We start from the raw sequence: 27,305 nt of genomic DNA on the forward strand, positions 1-27,305 counted from the left end.
TCCCCTGAGTACTCTGGTTTCTTCCCACAGTCCAAAGACATGAGATATAGGTGAATTTAACAACAGTAACAGTAACAAACACTTTAATACTGAGTTTCTTTATCTGAGTATGCACTAGGTGGTTGGTGCTCTACTCCTAGAGCTGTCATTGTTAATCAAGAAATAGGCCAAATGAATTGGGGCAGCTCTCGACAACTACTTGATCTCGTAACCCCTTACGAGCTCATTGACCAGGCGGGAGCCTTGGGTTCATCTACAGTATCTCCGAGATCAAGGTTCTCTCCCAGGACAGCATGCCAAACTTGCTGACATCATCAAGCATTATCTAATTGCAAAACTCTTGATGTGTACATAGGGTTACATTTTCAGAATGGTCCTATGTTGATTTTTTCCCCTATGTGTACTAATATCTTACTGACAGTTGTGTTAAAGCAAGTTTGATCTCTGGACATCCCAATAACAAGATTTTCTGATAGCTTTCAGTTACTGTTCAAGTCATGTTGTCATGTTGACCAACAGGTTTGAAACTAATTTCATTGTTGAAATTGTAACCTTTCGACAATAATTGACCAAATAAAATAATAATTAAAAATTCTAATGTGACAATTCCACAAGTCTAAGAGAGCTATAGTTTTGGTAAAATATCAGTGAACTACTTCAAGTTTTAGGGTTCAAACCAAGACATTGATAAATGAAACCCAGGCCAAGGGTTATTTTTTGTGGTCTCAAAACAAAACCAAGACTCCAACTCTGATAATGAGGGGAACAAACATAATACAGCTTTGAGTAACAATATCTTTTAAAAAAGTATTTGAATTTCCAACTATTAGTTAGTTATTCATGCCTCAAGTGTATTGTCATCGAGAACTGCACATAATTACTAAAAAGAGCTGTCCAGCTGAATAAATAATGTGGTAAGCCTCTTGAGAAGATTTATATGTAAAAAAAGTTCAGATTATGTTCATACATTGTCCATTGTTCATTCCTCAGGCATTGTTCACATTGTTTTACTGAAAACCCATGATCCTTTCTCACACATTCTGGAAATAGCAATGTAATAATGTCACATACCACATGATGGACAGCAGGACGCAGGCCAAGAGCAGGTGGGTTGACCAGAGGAGGGTGGAGCAGGCCGCTGTGGGTTCACCCACTCGTGGTGCAGCTGAAGGCGGACCTGGGGTAGTTTCTGCCCGGGAAAAAGAAAATGATTACTATTTCTTAATCTGTCTCTGTTTTTAAGATTGCATTTGTGACTTTATCCAAAGTGAGGCAGTGTAGAGCAGGGTACAGCCCAGTACTTCTCTTGGAGGACTAAATCTCTCTCTGTGTTTAAATAAACTTTTTAAAGAAAATTAATTTTTTTAGAAAAATAAATACAGCATTATCATTGTGATTCAACATTTTACAATTGCCATTGAACAACTAAAAGCTTGTCTAAAGTCAGTGGCACGGCTTTTTTTATTTATTTTTTTTATTTAAAGTCTGTGTTAATGGTAGGCAGTCCCAAAGCACGCATACAAGTTGCTTTTTACACACACCAAGATGCACAGCAGCACATAAATATCTTTAAATCTAAAGAAAAAAAATACTAATAAAGATCAGCACAGTGGCGCAGTGGGTAGCACACAGCAAGAAGGTAGCTAGTTTGAGCTCTGGCTGGTTCAGTTGGCAGTTCTGTGTGGAGCTTACATGTTCTCTGTGTTGGTGTGGGTTTCCTCCGAGTGCTCTGATTTCCCCCACAAGTCCAAAAACATGTGGTATAGGTGAATTGGGTAAGCTCCAGTTGTTCGTAGTGTATGTGTGTGAATGGGCATGTGTGGATGTTTCCCAGTGATGGGTTGGAGCTGGAAGGGCATCTGTTGCGTAAAACATATTCTGGATAAGTTGGCGGTTCATTCCGTTGTGGCACCTCCAGATCAATGAAGGGAATAAGCCGAAAAGAAAATGAATTAATGTACTATTAAAATGTAAAAAATCATTATTGTCTACATAATTATAAAGGCCAATACCACCTCCCATGTTTTCTTCAACCCAGAGGGCTTTGGTGGACACAAACAAAATGTTTCCAGATTTTTGTTTATATTATTATTATATTAAAAGTTTTTAAAGTTGTAGAAATGAAATAAATACAGCATAAATTGGGAAAATTGTACTGCATTCAGATCTTTGTCTTATATAAATTATATATTTGTCTTGTATAAAACTAAAGATGGCTGGTCTTCTCTTGTATTGCGACTTTATTGAAATTGTAATCAGCACCAAATTGTGTTGTACAGTACTTTTAATGCAGATTGCTTAGAGTAGAGTCTGGTGAAGCATATGTCCTTTCAATAAAAGAGATAAAAGCAATGTAAAATTAAGGTATGATGCAATTGCGGTTTACTTTTTTATGTTTGTTGAATTGGGTGTAGGGAAGGTTTTAGTTCAGTAGTTCACTGGTCTAGGTTAACTGTATAACAAGCCTCACCGTCTTATGAATGTGTACCAGAAGGACTTGTATCTGATTTACAACAAAACATATCCTATTCTAACATATAGTATTTCAGATTAGCAAAAAATGTAGACAGCGCTCTCTTGTGGCTTTGTCATCTGAAACATGCAACAAAATGTATCTGGTAGAACGTATTTTATGTTTAACAAAATATGTAGGCTGAGACACATATTTCCAATGAGCCACAATTGATATTACAAACAGTTCAGGCACTACAAATACAAAATAGCATTTTTGCTGATTCTGGCACATTGCACATTATTGATGTGCATTGTCAGTCAAAAAAATTGTCAGATTTGTGGGCTGGACATCCATGATGCAAATCTCTCGTTCCTCCACATCGTAAAAGTGGCTCTTTTGGATTGAGACTTAATGACTGTGGAGGCCGAATGTCACAGCAGAAATTGACACTCATCAGACCTGGCAACATTTTTCCAATCTTCTATTTTCCAATTTTGCTGAGCCTGTGTGAATTGTAGCCTCAGTTTCCCATTCTTAGCTGTCTTTGCTGGAACGGCACTCAGTTTGGTCTTCTGCTGCTGTAGCCCATCTGCCTCAAGGTTGGATGTGTTGTGCATTCAGAGATGCCCATTCTGCTTACCTTGGTTGTAATGAGTAGTTATTTGAGTTACTGTTGCCTTTCTATTAGCTCGAACCAGTCTGGCCATTCTCTTCTGACCTCTGGCATTAACAAGACATTTACGAACAGAACTGCAGCTCACTGGATATTTTCTTTTTCAGACAATTCTCTGTAAACTCTAGAGATGGTTGTGTGTGAAAATTCCATTAGATCAGCAGTTCTGTTTGGCACCAACAACCATGCCATGTTCAGTCACTTAAATCACCTTTATTCCCCATTTTGATGCTCAGTTTGAACTGCAGAATATCGTTTTGACCTTATCTACTTGTTTTAAGTTTCTGCAATTTGATTGCCTGATTAGGAATTTGCAATAACAAGCAGTTGGACAGGTGTAACTTATTAAGTGGCCAGTGAGCGTACATATACTGGAAAAGGTTTGCTGGTTTGTTCAATTACAATTTTAGTGTATGACCTAATGCATCTACTACTTTTGCCTAATGTTGAATAAACATTACATTAAAAATGGTTTCATGTCATGATTAAACTTCATAATTGCAACTCCCAACACAATAGAGTTACAACAACCCAATTAGTTAACGAAACTGCTTAAATGTCTTCATGTTCTGCTTGTGTCATGAGTGTACTGTAAGTAGACATCAGTTAATGTTTCAGCATCACTTGTTTATTGTATTATTTGCACAGTGTGACGATGTGTGAAATGACTTCCTTTGAAAGCATCTCAGATAAAGTATAAAGAACTGCATGGTGCAATGACTCTCATCTCAAATTAAGCAAATAAAACACAAAAATGACAGAGGCAAAGCAGCAATTATTACAAGGACGTTCTCCTGCTTTACCCAGGAGAAAATCAAGAAAAGCTTTTAGAGAGAATGTTTTGACACACGGCACACAAAACTAGCTTACAATTCTGCTGACTTTTTGATTCTTTCCTCTGTTTCAAGTATAGCGTGGATTAAATACGCTGAGTGCATGGAGGGGTAGAAACTCAATACTGTCTCCTGGATCAAACCGAGCAGGGCAGCCGTCACTAGATATTACTTCTAATAACAGTCATCAAGTTGTAGGTGCTATTTATAAAACATAATGCGCATAGGCTATCACTGGTTTAGAAGTCAAGATCCCCTTTGTTCTCTCCAAAACTACTGTGTATAGGGAGTCTTATTCCTTGCAGAATCCTATAATATAAAAGGCACATTTATTTTAAAAATATTAAGCAACACTCAAACATTGGACACATGTGCATTTGTTGCATTAACAAATACAAGTAATTTGGCACGCAATTGGCACAATGTGGCACTAGGCACAACATGATTAATGTTTGCTAGTTTCAGCCCAACATTTTGTTTTCATGTCCTATAACACTTTGTTTAAATAGCAAAAGCATTTGCACTCAATTGTGCACCTATAGGTGTGCTGGTCTGATGTATTGTTGTTGTAATATTTCTATTCCGAGGCGCCATTGAACAACAAAAAATCTGGTCTTAAGTCAATAATGCCGTTTTTATTTTTATTTTTTTATTTTTTATAGTGCTAGTAATAGGCGGTCCCAAAACAAACACACACATTGCTTATTGCACACACAGGGATGTGCAGTAGCACATAAATATCTTTACATTTGAAAAATATAACTATTAAAATGTAAAATAGTAAACACTTAGTAGACTCTGCTAAAGTCTGTTCTGAAATGAGAGTCAGACTTGAGCGACTTGCATTGACTGGTGAAAATCCGATCTGCCTGCTTACACTGCAGACACGACGACATAGATCTGATTCATATCGGATAAATTTCCACATATGAACAAGGCCTGAATCTAATTTGAGTACATCGGAATCCATATGATTTGTTCCTGCTTACACGTACATGGGCCATATCCGATCTTTGCCACATGAGAGAAAAAAATCTGAACTGAGTCACTTAAAGAGTGCAGTTTAAATGTGGTCATACTGAACTACCACAAGACATGGGCGATTCCGAATTGCAGCAAACTGTTTGGAAGCATTAAAAGTGTCCGAGAAGATGTCCAAAATCGTCACACACAATGACTCAGAGAGTGTTTAGATGCACGTCACTGATGTAAAGATGGCAACTGTTTACTGTATGATGACTGAAATGGCGTTAAAACTCAAGTAGGTACCTTAACGTCGTAGGGACGTCGTGTCTAAGGATAATCCTATTTCAATATCCAATGATAACATGAAATTAAGTTATTTGGTTGATTTTGGTTACTTTCTAACAAAACCTAAAATCAACCAAAATTAATGTAATTTCACGTCATTATTGGAAATTAAAATAATGTTGTTCTTAGACACTGGCAAGACATTGAATTTTAATCACCTGATATCAAGACCTAAATCTAACCTATCATTAACGTCTTATGACGTTGTGTGCCTGCTAGACAATAACTAAATACTCTACAGAATGTTACGTATCACATCCACAAATTACATGTAAATGCATTAGCTTTTCACAGTGTAATACTCATTACACACTAATCTTGAGTACTTTTGAATGGTCTAATTTTTACCCATATTTTGAGTAATATTTACAGCAGATACTACTTTTTAGGCAAGTAATGGTACTTTTACTTAAGTAATATTTTTAAGTACTCTTTCCACGATTGGTAACCTCATATGATGCACTTGATGCTTGATTTATTAAACAATTTATCCAAAGCAACTTAGAGTGAGGATAAAGAAACACTCAAAGGGTAGCAGGGCAATACTTTATAGTAACTATAACAATTATAACTATTATAAACTTGCTTATTAGTCAAGAATACAGCAGGTGTATTTATAAACTGCTTAACAAATAATAAATTCACTATTTACTAATGCTTGATAGATGGTTCATAGTATATAGTTATTATAAAGTGTCACCAAATAAAAACGCACAATTTATTCATGATCTATTTTTCCAGTACTTGATCAGATTGGGATGAGTAGGCATGGGATAAATGTAGAGCTAAAAATAAAAACATATGTGAACAAATCTCAGTTTTTTATTAATTAATGAATTAATTGAATAATTTATTAATTTATTGACTGGGAAAAGGAGACAGATGAGCAAGTCACAAAGAAAATCTCAAGATCTCTAATAATGTTTCCGATTACTGAGCACAGTTTGCACAGGTATGAGTTATTGATGCAAACAGAGTTGAGTTTAGATTCACTGCTTGTGTCACATTAAATACGTCACTGACCTAACAACTTCTCATCCATAAAAACCTAACAGAACCTGATGTTAATTTACCATTAACCTCCAAATACATCACCTACTCATTTGTTGTTAAACCTTTCTGACAGCAGAGGGCAGCGTGACTTTGAGATGCGCGTCTATAGACAGCATCTCTTCATAATCAGCCACTTTTACTGTTTTATGAGAGAACAGAGATCACGGAGAGCAGACGGAGGTAGCATAGCATTAGTGTACGGTTGGCAGCTCAAGCATACCTGGGATGACGTCGCTCTCAGTAGTGGAGGTGATGGGTTTGGGCTCCTCCATCCAGGGGGTGGCGTGGACTGCAACGCTCCAGTCGCTCCATGTGCCGATCTCCATGTCCTTGGCCGCCAGCTGGATGATGTACTCTTTCCCTGCATAGGCGTCGGTGATGGTGTGGGAGGTGCTGTCGGAGAGTTCCACCTGTCAATCAAAAGCAGCAGTCAATCAGGGATATGGAGCTGATGGGAACGATGCATGTTGTTGACATGATTACATACGAGATGGATGTGGCGACCGATGTTTCATTAGAGGTGTTGGTGAGGATACTGTATAACAACAAAAACAACTATTATTATTATCATTATTATTAATATTATTTTGCGAGGGATGGTTTGTGAGGTGAGGCTTATGTTACTATATATATATATATATATATATATATATATATATATATATATATATATATATATATATATATATATATATATATATATATATATATATATATATATATATATAAAGCAGTTTATACTTAAAACCAATATATATTGGTTTTCACCATCGTGAAAAATTTGGTTATACACAGTGGTAATGTCTCGTTTTTAAATTAAATAATTAAATGATGCAGACATAAATACCCAGCTAGCCATAATGTGATTATAACATGATTGTTATGTAACTTTAACATATTTTGATGACCAAAGTTTCATTGTAACAACATAACTAATTACATTGTGACTATCTAAAAAGTGACATTCCTAGTTACGTTGCTACAATGTAACTTTGTGACTTCACCAGTTAATACAGTACTTAGTACAGTTAGTTGTGGCAACGTTATGTACTGGTACAAATCTGGTCATATTCAGGGTGGACAAATACTTGTTCTACTTTGCCCCATAAAGGTAAAATATTTTATGACTGACGGACTCAAAATTAGTCAAATCCAACTTCTTATCTTCAGTCAGAGATATCAAAATTTGCTTGGGCCATTACGGGTGCCTTTACACGTAGACTTTTGTTCTGGAACCTGGCACGTTTCCCCAGTTAGCGTGGTTCATTTGGCATATGTAAATCCAGCAATCGCGCCTGGATCCGGACAAAAACAATTGGTCCGAGATCGCCTGAATGAAGTGGTCTCGGCTCGATTGAAACAAACTCTTGAAACGAACAATCGATTGTAGTGAGAAAGCAATACAATCCGAACCAGGTTATATCACAGTGTATTATACATATGTATGGCTTTATGAAAAGAGAATTATCAATCTTGGATTATATGTTATTTTTATCTATAATGTAAAGCCTATAATGCAAAATTCTAGCCAATGCCTATGTATGAGAAAGGCTTAGCGCTGATTTATATTTGGTGACGATGTCTGTGGGTGTCACTATTCAAAATTAAATTGCAGCTTTTCGCTTACAATGTCTTATTGCTCATTATCATAAATTAAATAAGAACGCATGACAGCTGAGCAGGACTAAAAAATAAACTGTGAAACTCTGACCAATGTGCGGAGAGTTTACTAGCACGTGACTTGTTTTAGCTTTTTTACTCCATTTGCCCTGTAATAGTGAACCACACAAAGAACAAAAAGAAACATTGTAACAAATTTAATCCCTGTTTCGGAACAAAATAATCCATCTATAGGTGTGAAAGTACCCTAAGTGGACATGTACTCAGAACCAATAAACTTAAACATCTAATTCTCTGCTGTACAAAAATAAACCTCAAGGTTATGGAAAGTGATTGTCTGGCAATGTGGAGAAGTTACATTGTAGCATTGTATTTGGAAATGACACTTTTCCGGTTGTCACAACGTAATTAGTTACATTGTCACAATGAAACTTTGGACATCAAAATATATCAAAATACATACTGATTGTGATTAGGTATTGGGGTGGTAATAGAATTAACAGCATATAACGTTGGGGTTACGTTGGTATGTCATGAAACTTCCAAAAATGACCAATGTGTTACGTAACTGTTACATTGTGTGTTAGCTGGGTAACTAGAAAAATACATAACAAACGAATGAACAGACGAACGAACGAACAAACAAACAAACAAATACAAACAAGGGAATGTATATGTTACATTATATATCTATTATTTTTTTTGAATAACAATTACTACTACTACTATTGCTAATACCACTACTACTACTAAAATTTATTATTGCTATTACTATTATTATTATAATTATAATACCAACATGCTGCATTTGTATTGCATATTTTAAGAAAGAAAAAAAAAGATAAAAAGAAAGAAGGAAAATCAATACATAAACAAACAAACAAACATAAATATAGGTTCTTATTTTTTTCTTAATTGCAGTTCCTGTGTGTGTACGTGTGCACAAAAAAAGTTTTGTTCTTTTAAAGATTTTTTTTTGATTGACTAATTTTGTGTATAACAAACAAATTAAATGTAGTAATGTTTAACTTAATTTGTTTGTTAAATTCAGCTAATATAAATTGTTAGCAAAAAATTCAATGAATCTTTTTTTTTCAGTGTGTTGCAGTTGTCTTCCTCAGACCTGAAGAGCACCTGAGGGTCACGAGGTTAAGCGGGTCACTGCACCACCACAGACCTGTTCATGAAGAGGGGGATTTGACTAATGCTCTGCAGCTGAGCCTGTGGAGGAAGACTAGTGATGTCTGTGACTCATCCTGCACATCCATCACTGCTCAAACTCACAGTCATGAGCTGCTGCTCAGTCCAGGCTTTTCTCACTCTTTATCCCTTACACAGCAGGACAACAAACACTCACGCTCAGTTCATAAGCTGGCATTTCAATTTAACTGGCCTTGACCCATAGAACGATTGATTGGAATGACAGTAAAAATGAAAAGTAAATAAAAAATCATTCAATAACAGTGTAAAAGTCACAGAAATGAAAGAAAATTCAGTCACATTTTGCGATACATTTAGATGAATGAATGCAAATTTTTTTGGAGCTGCTCAGGCACAATTGTTGAATTTAGACTGTAAAAAGCAATTAGTTACAAAATGATGGGTTCCACACAATCGATTTGTGCTGAGAAAACATGAAAAAAATAAGCTATGCTATAAGTTTTTACAAATTTACGTGGATTAAAAAAACCTTAACAAGTAGATTTTACTCAAAAAAGTCAGTAACCTCATTGACTTAACATTTATAATTATACACATAGTATGTTTCTTATAATTATAAGGCATCAGGTTTATTCTCTTTTTAAGTTAATCTATTTTAAATTATAGTTTAAAACTATAGTAAATTCATGAATAATTGAATAACTTAATAAATAGACAAACAAACAAACAAGAAGGATATATGTTACATTATAAACGAATGAATGAATGAGTGAATAGATAAATAGATGAACAGACAAACAAGGGGGTATATATGTTAAATTATTAACACATGAATAATTGAATAAATGAATGAATGAATGAATAAATGAATGAATGAATGAATGATTGAATGATAAACAAAAAACAAGGGGATTATGTTACATTATAAATGAATTATTGAAAGAAAGAATGAATGAATAACTAAATAAACAGATAAACATACAAACAAGGAGTATATATATATATATATATATATATATATATATATATATATATATATATATATATATATATATATATATATATATATATATATATGTGTGTGTGTGTGTGTGTTACATTATAAACAAATAAATGAATGAATGAATGAATGAATGAATGAATGAATATAGAAAATCAAGACAAATAAGAGGGATATATGTTACATTGGAATGAATGAATGAATGAATGAATGAATGAATGAATGAATGAATGAATGAATGAATGAATGACTAGATAAAAATATAAGCAAGGGTCATATATATGTTACATTATAAATGAATGAATGAATAAATTATTAACCAAATAGATAAACAAACAAGAGGGACATATATGTTACATTATAAACAAACAAATGGATGAATGAATGAATAACTAGATAGATAAACAAACAAGGGGATTTATGTTACAGTATAAATGAACAAACGAATGAACGAATGAATTATTTTTCTGCTCCCGTTTGCTTAGTCTATTTAAAATCATCTGAAGTGCAGAAATTCAATTAAATTGCTAACAGCTGTTCTCAGTTCAGTTCTGAACCATGCGCAGACACAGAAACAGAAACAGGAGAATTACTTTGCCCACAAAGCAAGATCCTCCTGAAGAACACAAAGCTCTGAGCATATTTTCAGAGGAATTTACTTCTCCTTCATTGCCTCCCAGATCTCCTAAGTGCAGCCGTACAGCACAGAGACTCAAGAAATCCTCATCTGTACCTGAACAAAGAGCGGAAAAGCTTTTTTCCTTCGCTGAATTTTCACCAGCGCCGTCTGCAAGTCTCCCCATCCAGGCACAACGCAGCATGTGTGGCGCAGAGTCTCCGCATTTACATTTTAATTGAACTTTATCTTTCATAATTGGAAAAGAGAGCGTTGCTCATTTCCCCGGCGCTCCTCAAAACCCACAAAACAAAAGCTGCATCCTTTCCATTTCAGATTAAACCCCATTCTCTGCACTTTCGCCCACAGTGGCTGCCGAACACCTGGTCTGTCAAGTGTTTGCTGCGATTGTTATCGGACTGCAACGTTTCTCTATTCTATTGTACTAAAACTAAACTATTATCTTTACCAAATTCGCATTTATTTCAATAAAAGGCTTGTAGTTGGCAAAGCTATTTTTGAATGGACATGCAGCAGATAAAAAAAAAAAAAGTGAAAATACAGTTAAAGTTATTGGCCCATTCTTTTTCAAATATTTCTCAAGGTATTTTTAACAGAACAAGGACATTTTCACAGTAATTCCGATAATATTTTTTCTTCTGTAGTAAGTCTTATTTGTTTTATTTCGGCCAGAATAAAAGCAGTTTGAACCTTTTTAAGATCAAAATTATTAGCCCCCTAAAGCGATATTTCTTCTATTGTCTACAGAACAAACCACTGTTGTATGATGATTTGCCCAATAGCCCTAACTTGCCTAGTTAGCCTAATTAACCTAGAGAAGACTTTTGTTGAAACTCATTGGCATATTGCAGAACTAAAAACCAGTCCAAATCTCAAGTCTTGGATGTCACGATAACACGAGAGCCAATTGATTTGACTATTTTTACCAATACTTTGTGGGTAGATGTTCATGGGACCCTTTACCAAATTTGGTAAATGATTTAATCACCTAGCAATGGTGCTTCACAAGACTTCTAACAGTAAAATTCTGTTTTTTGCATTAGCTTGCTTGCGCTAGCTGTGCTCTCTGCCCCCTTTCACCCTGCTCAGACACTGCGTCGCTATGTGATTGGGTCAACACAAACTTTCCATGCAACCTCTTGAAGTTTCGGGACTGTTGAAACTACACGAACTTCCGCAAACCGACTCTAAGCGTTACACCCAGTAACCCAGGACAACTTTCACTAAAGAGCGAGTAAATCCCATAGATGTCACTGAAGTCACTGAGTCACCAACCAATCAGGAGCGCCGTGCTTCCCCGAGGCCAGTCTGGCAAGGGAAATTCAGTGCTTCCAGCAAAGTAACACAAACAAATGTTGTCTCTTGCTGATCTGGTGCAAAATTGATTGAAAGCAGTCAAGCACAAGTCAAATCTCTGCTTTTGTGGTTTCTCTGGTGTGATTCTAAGTTCTAGCAAGAAGTGTTAGAATTAATTTGGGACGGTTGTCAACTAATTTTGCATCGTCCGAATTGCTTCTGTGTGTATGTGTGAATATGTGTGTGCGTTTGTTTGTTGTTTAATTAATATGTAGTTAGTTTCATGTATCATGGTGTAGCTCAATAAATCTTTGTTCTCATTTTGTAAGAACTGTGTTCTTGTTTATGTTCTTCATTATAATATTCAAGTCATTGCCTTGAGCTATTGATTTTGTTACCTTGCTGAAAGTTAACCCAATACGTTGCTATGTATTTTTCGTTGGCCATAGAAATATTAAAAAAAACAAGATTGGTAAAATACGATGTCTTCTATTTGCTGGACAAATGGTAGATACAATTTCAATCTTTTAATCTGACAATTGAGTAAGTTTGACTCAATTGAGTCGAATCAAGTGATTTGAATCTTCAAGATCGGATTCCTTCAAATGAGCTAATAAATCCCTGATTGATCTTTTAATGTAGGTTGATCCCCTACACTTTTAATTCCACTTTAAACTGATTACTAGTACCTTGAAAATATCAAGCAAAATACTATGTACTGTTATCTTGGCAAAGATAAAATAAATCAGTTTCTTCAGTTTCAGAAATCAGAAATTAGTTATTAAAACTTTTTTGTTTAGAAATGTGTGGGAAAAAAGTCTTCTTTCCGTTATGTGTAAATATATACAGGGGGGCTAATTATTCTGACTTTAACTGTATATGCTTCAGCCTACTATCCTTTTGAAAACACAATAGAGAGCTGGTGAAAACCCCTACCCAATGTCATCTTTTCAATCTTTACAAGCTGAAAAAGTGATAAACAGCTTCCTGTTTGTCTACTTCTGGACCAGGTAACAGTGCACACTGATTTGAGAGAGATTGAGAGTGAGAGAGGAAGACAGATATAAAGAATCAAGACAAACAAGACACTTTGCATGTGATGTCTGAGACATACTATTAGAGTGAGCTATTTATATAGCCGTATCATTATGTAGCAAACACGCTCTGACCCTCATACATGGCTGCGCCTCAACAATCCCAGACATCTGGCTGTTATGGCCAATACCCACAAATAAGATGAGGTGTGAGTCATGTCAATGGAATAAAGAAAAGAGTTTTTTTTTCCTTCTTATATTGGATATTGCAATCAGTGAAACAATAAAATGGCTAAAACTGGGTTCGTGAGAAATGTAATAAAAGCACTCTTTTAATGTAAATATGGGAGTTTGCCCAAACCAGTCAATTAATTTAATTTTTTTTTGTGTTATAATGAGAAGCTCTGCCTTCAATGAAATGTCATTGGTCCATAAATATCTAAATTGACCCTGTTTATAATAATGATACCATTATTTACATGCATAATACAATCAGCAGGTGATTAAACATTATTTAAATGAAACAGGAACTTAAAATGTATTATAAGGGTTTCAATTTGTTTTTAAAATGTCATTAAAGCTTTATAACTCATTAACAACATATTTGTCATCAGTAATAAACAAACTCCACAGTAAATGCTACAGTATTACTTAGAGTAAACACAATAGCCTACAAATTTAATAACTTCAGTAACACAGTTGTGACATCAAGTCACCATTCCCGCTATTAACTGGCTTATTACCTGCCTATTATTAATGTATAAACTGTTTATAAGCAGCTATAAAGTATGATCTTAGTCTTCACCCCAATCCAAAACCTAAACCCAAGTATGAGTTTACTAACTATTAGTAAGCAGCTAATTAGTAGTTTATTGAGCTAATAGTCTTCGTTAACGGTTTGTTAATAGCATTAATTGTAAAAAAATGAAGTTTTACCATATTTGCAAAAATATTCCAGAGCTGCATGATATTGAAAAAAAAATTCATACTTTTCTGTGATAAATATTGCACTACGAATCGTGTTTCAAAAGACAAATAGCTCTATTTGGCAGTTTGAGGAGTATTGAGAATCTAACTTTATTCAGGTACAGTAAAAACAATCTCTTACTTTGCATTGTCCCAAAAAAATTATTAGATCAAGTAAAAATTTTTGGTCCCACTTTATATTAAGTGTCCCTAACTACTATGTACTTACATCAAAAAATAAATACAATGTACTTACTGTGTTTATAATGTATTTGAGAACACTTGTGGTGCTTTTGAGTTGGGATAGAGGTTGGGTTATGGACAGTTTTGGTGGTATGGGTAGGTTTAAGGGTGGGTTAAGGTGTAAGGGATGGTCAACAGTGTATTTACAAATGTAATTACAAAAGTTAATTACAGATGTAACTACATACATGCATTTAATCAAGCATAAGTACACAATAAATACATGTATTTACACAATAAGTACATTGTAACAAACTATTAATTCCTATGTAAGTACATATTAGTTAAGGCCACTTAATATAAAGTGGGACCAAATTTTGTATTGATTTTTGTATTGAATTTTGTATATATATATATATACACACACACATTTTTTTACCTTCAGAAATAACTCAAAATTAAGAGTTTTTCCTTAAAACAAGCAAATGATCTGCCATTAGGTTAAATAAAATAATATTGTTTTTGCTTTAAAATGTAGATATTTGGACTAGATGCGAGACAAAAATTACACAAAAAACTTTTTTATCAATTCTGTATAAATGATGACATTTTTAAACATCATAATTTTTTTGCACAAATGTTTTAAACTATCTTGAAATGCCCAGTCACAGGCCTTATAACACGTAAATGATCAATCTTCGCTCTATTATGGTTAAACTTAGCAGTAACTCTATAAATCATGTGTTCTGTAGCTCCTTGTCAACTATAATTTAACATTGCAGGTCTTGCGATGTGACTATTGCAGATGAGCACATTGTGATATCGATGCTGAAATGATAGATTGTGCAGCCTTAAAATATACTCAATCTAAAATAATCTAAAATCATAACAAATGATCATATTTATTATGTTTAAGCACATCACATTCTTTAAATAAAGAAGGTAATTATTCTGACAAAGAACTAATTAAAAGGGTTCATAAATGCATTTGTAAGGCTAGAATGGCACATGCATACACGCTATATACATTTTGACACATTTAATTATCATTACTTACAAATAAACTTTTTTACACAATGTTGTTATTTAAAACATCTCATTATTTAAAAGTAGGCAAATAAAGCAAATAATTAAAGAGTTCAGATGTAAAAACCTCTTAGGGGTGTCTGAAATTTCCATCAATTTTTTTTTTCTTCTCAGCCTTCTTAGGTTATGTTGAGTTATTTCACTTTAAAGACCATAAAAAAGGACTTATTATTTGCCTGATACAAATGCTCATTTTAGAAGAACATTTTAGATGGCATTTGGTGGTTTTTGTATTTGAATTCTTCAATTATAAAGGGGATTACAATTATTCATTATAAAATAACTAATTACAAAGCTTCTAAACTCTTTCGACATGCTTTATTTGAATGTACAATTCACGTTATTAACAAACTATTAACTATGACTTTTAGCTTAATAAACTACTAACTAGCTGCTTATTGAGAGTTAGTAAGGTAGTAGTTTCTGTTTAGAACATACAGTAGTCTCAAACTCAGTTCCGGGAGGGCCACAGCTCTACACATTTTTGGTCCGATCAATCACAGCTGATCCAAACAATTGAGTTGTTCAAAAGAGCCATGAACACCTTCAGTAGTTGGATCAGATGTCTTTGATCAGGGTTGGAGCAAAACTGTGCAGAGCTGTGGCCCTCCAGGAGCTGAGTTTGAGACTTATGGTTTACATATGGAGTAGGATAAGGGAATAAAATAAGAACATACTTTATAAGTTCTAATACACAGTTAATATCTTAATTATAGTCAGGTAATAGCCAGAAGTAAATTGTGTAAATTGTTACCTAAACTTAAAGTGTTTTTATATCAAATAACACATATATAATATAGAAGAAAAGGCCTCATAGAAAATGTTGTGTCTTAGAATAATCATCCTTACATACATTGTTTAGCATATTATAAATTACTAATTGTCAAAAATAACATACTAATACTGTGATCATGAAGTTCACAACATTAAAAAATTCCCCCCGCAGTTGCTATTCAGCTTATGTGAAGCTGCTGCGTCTTTAGAAATAAAGCTCTCATAAGCAATTCCAACTAAGATGTGGAAAATAACTGGAGATTTCTGACTTGCATGTAGGCAACTGAGCAGCAAATGGAGCTGCCAGACTCCCAGCAGTCACTGTTGGCTGATTACTGTCGCCATGCTGTGATATTTTCTAAATTCTACCCACCTCCCCGTATTGGAGCCTCCAGCCCAGCTGTGCTTAAAGCTGACGGTTCACCCCGCCTGACGCCTGCTTGACCAAACATGAAAGCTGTAAACAGCTTCTGTTGACAATATATCAGCGGAAGAGCACCGGACCAAGCGAGTGTGAGCTGGATTTTGCACCAGTTTTCGTTCTAAAGCTACTATTAGTTTATTATGGATGCTTTGATCAAAGGGAAACAGATATGGATTGGATTTTATGGTACAGTTAAAAAAAACAAAAAACAAAAACATCCTTGGTTGGTTTAACTCTTGTACTGTTAAAATGTACTACCCTTTCGTTACCCTGTAAAAAAATGCTGGGTTACACAGAGTTAGTTTGTGTTGGGATAACATGCATGAATTAAGTTCATTTAATAGTTTTTACAAATTTAAGTTGATTGAACATGAAACAATTCCATTGTCTCCACTCAAAAAAACAAAAAACAAAACTATAATTGTGTTGTGGATTTACTCCAGGTGCTCCGATTTCCCTCACAGTCCAAAGACATGTGCTATACTGTAGGTGAATTGAATGAGCTAAATTGGCCATAGTGGTAGTGGCTTAAAGGACATCCACTGCGTAAAACGTGTGCTGGATAGGTTGGCTGTTCATTTCACTGTGGTGACACCAGATTAATAAAGGGACTAAGCCGAAAAAAAATCATGAATGAATGATTGTGTTGTTTCAACTCAGTTTAACCAAGTATATGTAGGTTGAAAAAGCAGCAAAGATAATTTTGTTTTGTGTTTGTGGCTGTTTTTGCCCCACTTCCATTGGATTGTAAAGCAATGACAGCATATAATCAGGCATTCTTGATTGTTGGTGTTTTTTTCCTGTTGGAATGAGGTAAAATGTGTAATTTTATAAGTGTGTGTTTTTATCACCAAAAGCATTCTATTTGCTGAAAAACTGAGAAAATTGTGGCCAAATTAAGACTCAAAGTCACCCCAGAGTGGATGAAAGCATACCCAAAAGCACACAATGGTTAACCCAAGTATGGGTTACAAGCTCAACTGTTGGGTTACAAATTTAAATCATTTTAAATTATATTTCCAACCCACTTTTCCATATTTGATCCAAAATTGGGTTGAAACAGCTAAGTATTTTTCAGAATGCATGCATCAAAGACACCCATCCACTCAGTCAAATTCAATTCCAGATGATGAATTGTAGCCTTATGTATTGAAACAATTGGTGTGTGCAAGAAACTGAACATTTTTTTATAATATTATAATTTTATACATTTATTTAGTTGCATAATTACTTCGTAGCTGATTAAATATGGATGTAAATCAGAATAACCATAATCGTAATCCTAACCCTAATCCTAACTCAAAATAGTTGTAGTGAAACTATAGTAAAGTCCCATGTTGTACTGTGGAAAAGCCTAAATATTGAACACAAGGGTTTTTTATTATCACCATTTTTGGACATAAATGTGCAAAATTTATTTTTTTTATTTAATTTGAAGAAAAACAAAAATGTCATAAGTTGTTTACAGAATTAAATAAAAATAGTTTTTAACACATTACAATAAACAAATATATTATAAATTATACAGTTTTTGCTAAATTATATAAATTGTGTAACATACTGTGTATTCATGTGTTTTTACATAATAATACACTATATTAGCTACCAACTACTGTACATTTAAATAATTTGATGCATTAAAACACCAAATTGAATGTTTTTTGCATGATTTTTTCTAATACTAATAATAATAATTGTAATAATGCTATTACAGTATTATTACTATTATTATTATTATTATTTTATATAACAACATCAATTATCATTATTATTATTATTGATAATAATAATAATAGTAATAATAATAATAATAATAATAATAATAATAATATTCTTATCATCATTGTTTTATAACAACGGCAGCAATTATTATTATTAATGTTTTTATTATTATTATTATTATTATTATTATTATTATTACTATTATTATTATTATTATCATTCATATTTTATGACAACACCTATTATTATTAATTGATTTAGCTATTTATTTATTTTCCCAGAAAAACTCTAAATAATTCTCTTTTTGGATAAAAAAATACGAAAATGTTAAAAACAGAATCCTATTTTAAAGTATTATCAATAATTAGACACATAAAATGAAGCCTTTGCACTTTCTATGTGACTCTTTTGATATGCTTTGATTGTAACACGACTTAGTTCTGAAACATGCTATTGAACTCTCTATCGCCAGATTAAACAACCCGAACGTTTTCACTTCCATTTCTTGAAGCAGGACCGAGTGCGAAGTGACTCATTACTCCACTTTAATTCAGCTTTTTATCTTCAAAGCCACTACTCCTGCAAACGGAAATGTGTGGCTGAATCTGGACACTTGAGATTTACATTTGAACAAGTAATTTCATTAGCACTTAGCACTAACAACTTCCCTCATTTACTCAGCTAGCCGTTTTTTTTTTTTTTTTTTTTTACCTTGATGTGTCCATTCCTCTCAGTACACAAAGTCTACAGCAGAACAGAAAGTGTTCACAAATCAGTAACACAGATCACTGAGGACTAACTCCAGCTCATATGCTCCTCTTGCACAAACGGCGGCCTGAACTGATAACAATACAAACAAACAGAATTAATTCTCAAAGTAACTGAATTAGAGCTTGTGGTTTGCCAAGTGCGCACATTAAGTTGAATTGCCTGGAATGAAGGTTTGGAAAACCCACTGATGGCTTCAAATACACGCAGAGAGAAACAGATCGGAATAAAGTGACTCCCTAGAGTCACTCCATAAAAATGCATATAAAGAGTAAAACACTGCAGGTGTAAATGGTAAAAAAGTAACACATAGTTATCAACACACTTCCCTAGTTTATTAAGCAGCTTAGGAATTCATAAGAAATCTAAGACAGATTTCTGAAAACACTTTATTTTAGGGTGTCCTTGTTAAACTTAAAAATGACAAATGTAATCTTATGTAAAGTTATTACACATACACTGACTAACCCTAAATCTAACACATTCCAACCTAAAACAAATACTTTAGTAACACTTTACAATAAGGTTGTATTAGGTAATGTTATTTAATGCATTTACTAACATGAACAAACAATGAACAATGCATTTACTACAGTATTTGTTCATTTTAGTTCATGTTAGTTAATGAAAATACAGCTGTTCAATATCAATTCATGTTTATTCATGGTGCATTAACTAATGCTATCAAACATAAAGTTGTTTTTAATAAGGCATTAGTAAATGTTGAACTATGGTTAAAAGCTGATCACAAATTGCTTATGATTAGTTCATGTCAATAAATATGTAAATTGATTATTTAATTAATATTATTCAATAGTTAAATTGATAGTTTGGCTATAACAAGTACACTAAGATTTTACGACTTTGTTTTTGCATAACAAGTTTTCAAAAAAGTTATAATTAAATATGCAAATGAGTTGTGATGAGACATTTTTAATCAAATCAAATAACATTAAATAAAATCTAATCAAATGAACTGATAAATGAACAAACAAAAACAAATGAGCGCAGGAATAAACAAGTTCAAAAAAAGTTATGATTAAATATGCAAATGTGTTGTGATGAGACATTTTTACATTTATAAAAATATCTTACAGTTGGATGTCAGGTTCATCATTTTTTATCCTTCTTTTACATAACAAAGTTATCAAAAGAGTTTTTTATAGTATAGCATCTGAGTACACAATATTTTGGAAATTAATATTTTTATCAAATTCTCAGAGAATATCAGTTTGTAAATTTAAACAAAGCAGATTTATTAAACATAAATATTACTTAATATAATATTTTAGTTATCAAACATATTTAGAAATAGAAAGCTAACACAATTCAATTTATGTAAAATATTGGGGAAATAATTACAAAAGTACAAAATTGCTATATTGAATTTTGCTCTTTTTACATTTTTTATTTAATATTTTTCCCTATGTACTAATTTTGGACTGTTATTGTAAGTTATTTTGTTTGATTATCTCCAGATCTAACATATATGCACAAATATAATACTGTAAAGCTTCCTATAGAAAATATGACTTTAAATGAGAGATTTGTGAGGGGTGACCTCATATATGCTGAACAATATCGGCTCTATTTTGACGGTCTATGCGCAGAGCGCAAAACGCAGGGCATAAACGCTTTCAGGGCATGTCAGAACGCATTTTTGCTAATTGACGGACGGGAAAATCCGCTTTGCGCTGTGGCGCATGGTCTAAAAGGGTTGAGCTTATTTTCTTAATGAGTTATAGGTGTGTTTTGAGAATAAACCAATTAGAGCCTCATCTCCCAATCCCTTTAAGAGCCAGCTGCGTCGCGCCAAGAGCATTCGCTATTTACAAGACGTAAAGTAAGTCTAAGTGAAAAAACTGAGCATTTTACTAGCAAACAGTTAACATTTTTTTTTAAACAGAAAACTGTTAAACAGAGCATCTACTGCGTGAGAATGAGAGATAATAGATCACTTTCACTTTCGCTCTTGGATAGGAAAACCTTTACGCACAGACATCAATTAGTCTATAAATAATTAATTACGTTTGTTAAGCACAATTACTCATTTCAAAACTATTTCTAAATTCAGTTCTAATTTCCAGCAAACGAATAAATGAACAACAATAACGAAGTGTGTTCAAAATATCACAAACGCCAGAACCAAAATGCCTATGGGCGCACATTTGAGCGCTAATGCATTTGCTATTTAAACAGCGTAGCGCAACACCTCAAAAGGAATCTTGCGCCAAGCTGAAACTAGCATTGCGCATAAGTATTGCGCCGCGTCATGCGCCACATTGCGCCGGGTATATGATAGGGCCCTATATGTTTGAATATAATCATGGTAGGGTTGCAGCAGCTGTTTGTAAAGACAAACCATAGTTAGTAGGTCGTAAGCTCTCCGTAAAGTCATGCATAGTTGCAATGAGTGACGTAATATCCAATAAAAAGCATTACAATCATTAATCTGCTTAAAAATTCCTACGGCCTCCTGCTAACGCACGCCTCCCACCAGTGCTGATATACAGCCATTTCGCACTGCTACTCGTGTGATATTGTTCATAACAAAAATTCAAATCTTCTTTCATACAGCAAAACAGTGAGATTTGGGAGGAAAATAATGCTGTGACTAGAGGGAGATCAATCTTCATTGTAATCGCAAGCTTCTGGATGCAAACTAATCTGTCATCTTTTTTCTACTGTTAAACATGGGGTGAGTCTGCAGTAAATATTTAGTTGGTACGTATCATTAAGTTTGAACTAAGCTTAGTGGTGCAACCCAATTTTTAGTAGTGTGTAAGTTGTAACTTATAAGTCACAACTAGGGTATATTTTAGCTTGTGCTACAGGTGTAAAATTTACGAACATACCATTTACTATACCATGCCATTAAAAAATAAGAAAACAAAAGAGAAAAAGAACGCTTAATGTATACAGAATGTATACAGTATAATAATAACATACAAAGTGTGTTGTAAGTGTTTCCGAAGTAGAAATTTATGGAAAACAAAATAAGAGAAAAATATTTAGACAAAATAAACCATTGTATGTGTGTGTGTGTGTGCTCATAAGTATCTGTGCGTGTATGTGCGACTGAAATGCAGACACAAATGAATAATGAATAATGAATCTTAAACACACACACACACACACACTGAAAAAAAAAAAAGAAGAAAAAAATTCTGTGTTTTTGCCTGAAGTCTCGCCTTAATCCAAATGCAGAGACTTTGTGGAATTCTATATAGGTGGTAATCCGTAAACAAGGAATCAGCAAGAATTAGGGTACTGAATGCAAAATGAATAAAAAAAAAGACTAAGTTAAGACTCACACAATAAAAGGGGTGCTAATGTGGTTCAGTTGAGTTGAATCCCTGAGTAAACATGAGCTTCCCTCTGAGTCCACAGTTCTGAGTTACAACATTCAAGCAAAGTAGCATCGCATCAGAGTCCCATTTGTCTTCCACTGTTCAAGCAACATGAGCGCTTATGAAATATGCACAAGATCTGAATAGCGTCTTGATAAATAAATAATTGATACAATCTACTGAATGGCCAGAACAAGAGAGGCAGCGACACAAAGACTTAGTTGAACAAATACGAATGTCTTTTTAGTGGTGTCTGGTGTTGTTAATCTGGGCTGTTTATTCAGGTTTTAACTCATTGTTACTTCAGCTTAAGTCACTTTATGTAAATATACAATCAGCAATGCCCTTAAAAGACAGTCAATGTATATTGAAAAAAAAAAAAAAACAATAATCTGTTTCAAGTATCTGTTCAAATTACTTTCTGTCATATAATAATAATAATAATAATAGTAATAATAATAATAATAATAATAATAAATAAACAAAAAATAAACAACTGTGATGTTTTTTTCAAAAAAATTTTGTGAAGGGCAAAATACATAACTTCAAGTTAAAGTAAAAAAAAACGAACGAACAAACGAACGAACGAACAAACGAATAAATAAATAAATAAATAAATAATTACAAAAAACAAATTAAATTTTCTGAAGGGAAAAATACATAACTTCAAGTGAAGTAAAAAAATAAACAAATAAATGAATAAACTAAAAATATTAATAAAATTAAATGAATAAATAAATAAATGAATGAATAAACAAACAAACAAACAAACAAACAAACAAACAAACAAATAAATGTATGAATGAATGAATGAATAAATGAATGAATGAATGAATGAATGAATGAATAACAAAATAAAACAATTATGATGTTTTTTCAGTGAAATTTTGTGATGAGAAAAATACAAAACTTAAAGATAAAGTAAACAAATAAATGAATAAATAAATATAATTAATTAAAAAAAATTGTGAGATAAACTCACAAACTAAATTGTAAGATATGATTAAGTTGCAAATAAACTGTTTAAATCAGTTAATACGTTAAACTAAAATAACATCAAATAAAATCTACAAAAAACAATTGAAAGAAGCAACAAATGAATAAACAAACAATGAATATTTAAATAAATAGGCTTTTATAGTTTGTTGCATAACTAAAAAAATTCAAATTTGTGGTGGGTTGTATTATTTACTCCTTAAAATAATAAAAAAAATAATGACATTGTAAGATACAAAAATACTTTGATACTTTGGTATAATGCTGGTGTCACAATCACTAGCAATCTAGTCTGGGCAGATCACTGGAGAACTACAAATCTGCCACATAACTGGCAATCCCATCATGCACCTCACATACACACCAGTTTCATTTCTCGAACTAATCATAGACTGATTACATGGACTATATATTCACCTCTCACATTCACTCATTGCTGAGTCTTGTTTACCTGTAACATTGTGAAGCGTGTTCTTTGTTTTCTAGTCTTACTATACCCTTAGATCCATGCCTTGTTTCTTTGTTCATCCTTTTTGCCTCTGCCTGTGACCACGACTACACTATTGGACCCTCATCACTCCGTTTGCTCCTGTTTGACCATTGCCTGCCTGACTAAGGTGTTAATAAACTGAGTTTGGACTCTCATTTCTGTTATCATCTGACTCCTAGTTTTACAGCTGGATTACACACAGTTCCTTCATGTTGTCACAACTTAATAACTTAACTTAATAAGTTAAATTAATATATATATATATATATATATATATATATATATATATATATATATATATATATATATATATATATATAAAATTTTAATTTTTTTTTTTTACAAATTTAAGTGGAATGAACATAAAACAATTCAGTTTTCGAAAAAAAAAATGTTGTTTCAACTACTTTTATATGAGTAGTTTGAACAAACAGCAAACTTTGATCCCACAACTAAAAGAAAAAAAAAACTGGCACAAAATATTAAAGAAGCTACACAAGATAACAAAAATGTAATTAATTTATGACAAAATACTGTAAAAATGTAATTAATTTTTTTTTGGCATAACAAGTAAATTAGAAAGAAGAAATTACTTTAATTTTTAATTTTTTTGTGTGTACATAATATAACTCCTGAAAACTATCACCACAGGTCTGTATTTTTCCTTGGTTACTTTTCAAGCCTGCTTCAAATGCGCTTCATAATTCTCAGAGTATAACATCATCTCTTGATCTATTAATTGCATGTGATCGCTCCAGCTTTTCAAGTTCCCTCTGGCATAGAAATCCACACAATAGCACCTTTCTCATCTGTTGATATCAAGCGGAGACATTATAAATTCAGCCCATTTCAAAAAGGTGCGAAAAAAAAAAGAATACTCAAAGCAGCCGCTCTCAGATCTTCCGCTCATTGTGTATTATGTACAGTGTGTGTTTTCATCTTAGCATCAGAGATGGCGGTGCATGGAAAACGGGCCCAGAGAAATGAGAGATTTGTACATTCTTCAGAGATTACATAAGGGAGGACAATGTGACCCTTTTCTCCCTTCAGGAACCTGTCCCATTTAACTATAGCACCCTGTCCTGACTTAAGGCTTTTGGTATGGAAATCGTGGCTTTAAGGGATGTGGATTCTTTTATCGGGGCTTGAAATTCTTGGCCTTTTTTTCACTGGCCGTTGTGTATCCATGGATAATTCAATATGAGTATCCTAGCAAGAAAGAGGGAGACTTTTAATTTTTTATTTCATCTTTATGATCAGTAGTTCATAACTGGTGGGTCTAAATAATGAGTAGAGGCAACTAATGACAATTATCAACAATGTGAATAGTTAAAAATGCTAAATGTATATGCTTGTTCCACTTCTGAGTAAAATATATGACAATAGAGAATTAACAGGCAAAAAAACTTTTTCGGTATATTATGCTTGCTTTGTTTACTGTTGGTTACTAGGTTACCAATACTACAACCAGCCACTCAAACAACTTAACAGAAAATAAGTTTAATTCACGTTTTGGGATTGTTTTATAATACTTTAAAAATATTTGCTTTACATTAGGATGGAAATCCAGCTATCGTGAAACAGGAAGTCACAGAATCTTATTTAAAGATTTAAAAATCATATTGTGAAATATGATATCACATTATACGATCCAGTTACAATGTAAGGGTGCTTTCACACCTAGACACTTGTTTAGGAACCTGCTGCATTTCCCCTATTAGTATTGCTTGTTTGGCATGTATGAATGCAGCAATTGTGCTCTGATCTACGCCAAAACAATCGGTCAGAGATCACTTGAACAAGGTCGCCTCGGCTTGATTGAAACGAACTCTAGAGCGATCAATAGTGAGAAAGCAATATGATCCAACGAACTAACGAACCAGGCTATATCACAGTCTATATGAATATGTAATCTGATTGATCCAAGTCATGATGTATCGGTGATGTATGCAATACTGTTCCCGGGTCCAAGCCGCTACTCATTTGAATTGAGAAAATATTCCTTTATGACCACTTTTTAGTCATATCACACATTAAAGTGAATTTTATATAAACTCATGGTGTACACATCAGTCTCTGAACTTGCTCGGGACTTGGGTCAGTAGGATTTTTAAATGTTTTAAAATTAGTTTATCCTGCAACTATTGCACTAAAAAGTAGTTTATAATTTAATTTAATTAATTAATTCTAGTAGGCGACGCATTGGCGCAATAGGTAGTGCTGTGACTTCACAACAAGAAGGTCGCTGGTTCGAGCATCGGCTGGGTCACTTCACCGGGAATCAGGCAGATAAAGCACATCGGCTGGGTCAGTTGGTGTTTCTGTGTGGAGTTTGCATGTTCTCCCTGCGTTTGTGTGGGTTTTCTCCGAGTGCTCCGGTTTCCCCTATAGTCCAAAGACATGCAGTACTGGTGCATTGGGTAGGCTAAATTGTCTGTAGTGTATGAGTGTGTGTGGATGTTTCCCAGAGATGGGTTGAGGCTAAAAGGGCATCCGTTGCGTAGAATAAGTTAGCTGTTCATTCCGCTGTGGCGTCCCCGGATTATTAAAGGGATTAAGCCAAAACGAAAAAGAAAGAATGAATGAATGAATGAATGAATGAATGAATGAATGAATGAATATTTGTTCAGGGAGTGAAGGAGTTAAGTTCCTTATAGCCAAATTCATAAACATATGGTCTTCAGATAAATATGGTTAGAGAAAAAGCTAAAATCCTAAATTTTTATGTTAATGGGATGTTAAGTCCAATCAAACACAAGATTCTATCAAAAATGAAGGAGCAAGCTCATAGTATTTAATAAAAAAATTAGGCTTCTCAAGTGTATTTTTCTCTTCTTATAAAAAAGTACATAGAAGAGGTGTCACTATACTTATTTATATAAGATAAAACAGGTTGGTTTTCAATAAAGCCTCTCTTTGTGGAGTTGGTTAATAATCCTCTGCTGAGATTTTGATAGATTAAATGTATTATATTTCAGCTGATTTTATTTGGCTGTGACTGAGGTCAGTAGTTTTGTGTTTCTCTTCTGCGCTTCTGTTTATTAACAGCAAGTGTTCATCATCAGTGCTCAATCATCACCTATTTTTTTTTTTCACTGTATCATCAACTTGACTAATTTTAACTCAATTTAGAGGGGGACCAAATGCTATCTAAACTGAGTCAATTTTACTCAGAGGATTTGCTGTACTTTTCATTCACAAAAATACATAGCCTAATTGTTTTATGTGCAATCCACTTACATTTGTAAAACCTATTAAGTCAACCTCATTCATTTTATGTTGTGCTAACAAAAATCTATTGTGTGGAACCCAAAATTTTTGACAGTTTATGTTTAAATAGTTTTTAACATTTACATTTACATTTAGTCATTTAGCAGACGCTTTTATCCAAAGCGACTTACAAACGAGGACAAGGAAGCAACTTACACAACTATAGGAGCAACAATGAATAAGTGCTATAGGCAAGTTTAAGG

The 27,305-nt window shown here is 33.4% G+C and overlaps 1 protein-coding gene across 1 annotated transcript in view; it reads right to left on the reverse strand.

Annotated features, from left to right (window-relative positions):
- The window catches only part of cntfr (ciliary neurotrophic factor receptor), a 330,293-nt gene that overhangs the window by 8,340 nt on the left and 294,648 nt on the right, over window positions 1-27,305 (reverse strand). The window contains 2 exon segments of the mRNA NM_001098242.2: window positions 1,072-1,189; window positions 6,546-6,735. Of these exon segments, the coding sequence (NP_001091712.1) occupies window positions 1,072-1,189; window positions 6,546-6,735 (308 nt within the window).

The sequence above is a fragment of the Danio rerio genome, chromosome 10 (genome assembly GCF_052040795.2).
Source record: "Danio rerio strain M-AB ecotype USA chromosome 10, GRCz13ab, whole genome shotgun sequence".
Taxonomy (NCBI): domain Eukaryota; kingdom Metazoa; phylum Chordata; class Actinopteri; order Cypriniformes; family Danionidae; genus Danio; species Danio rerio.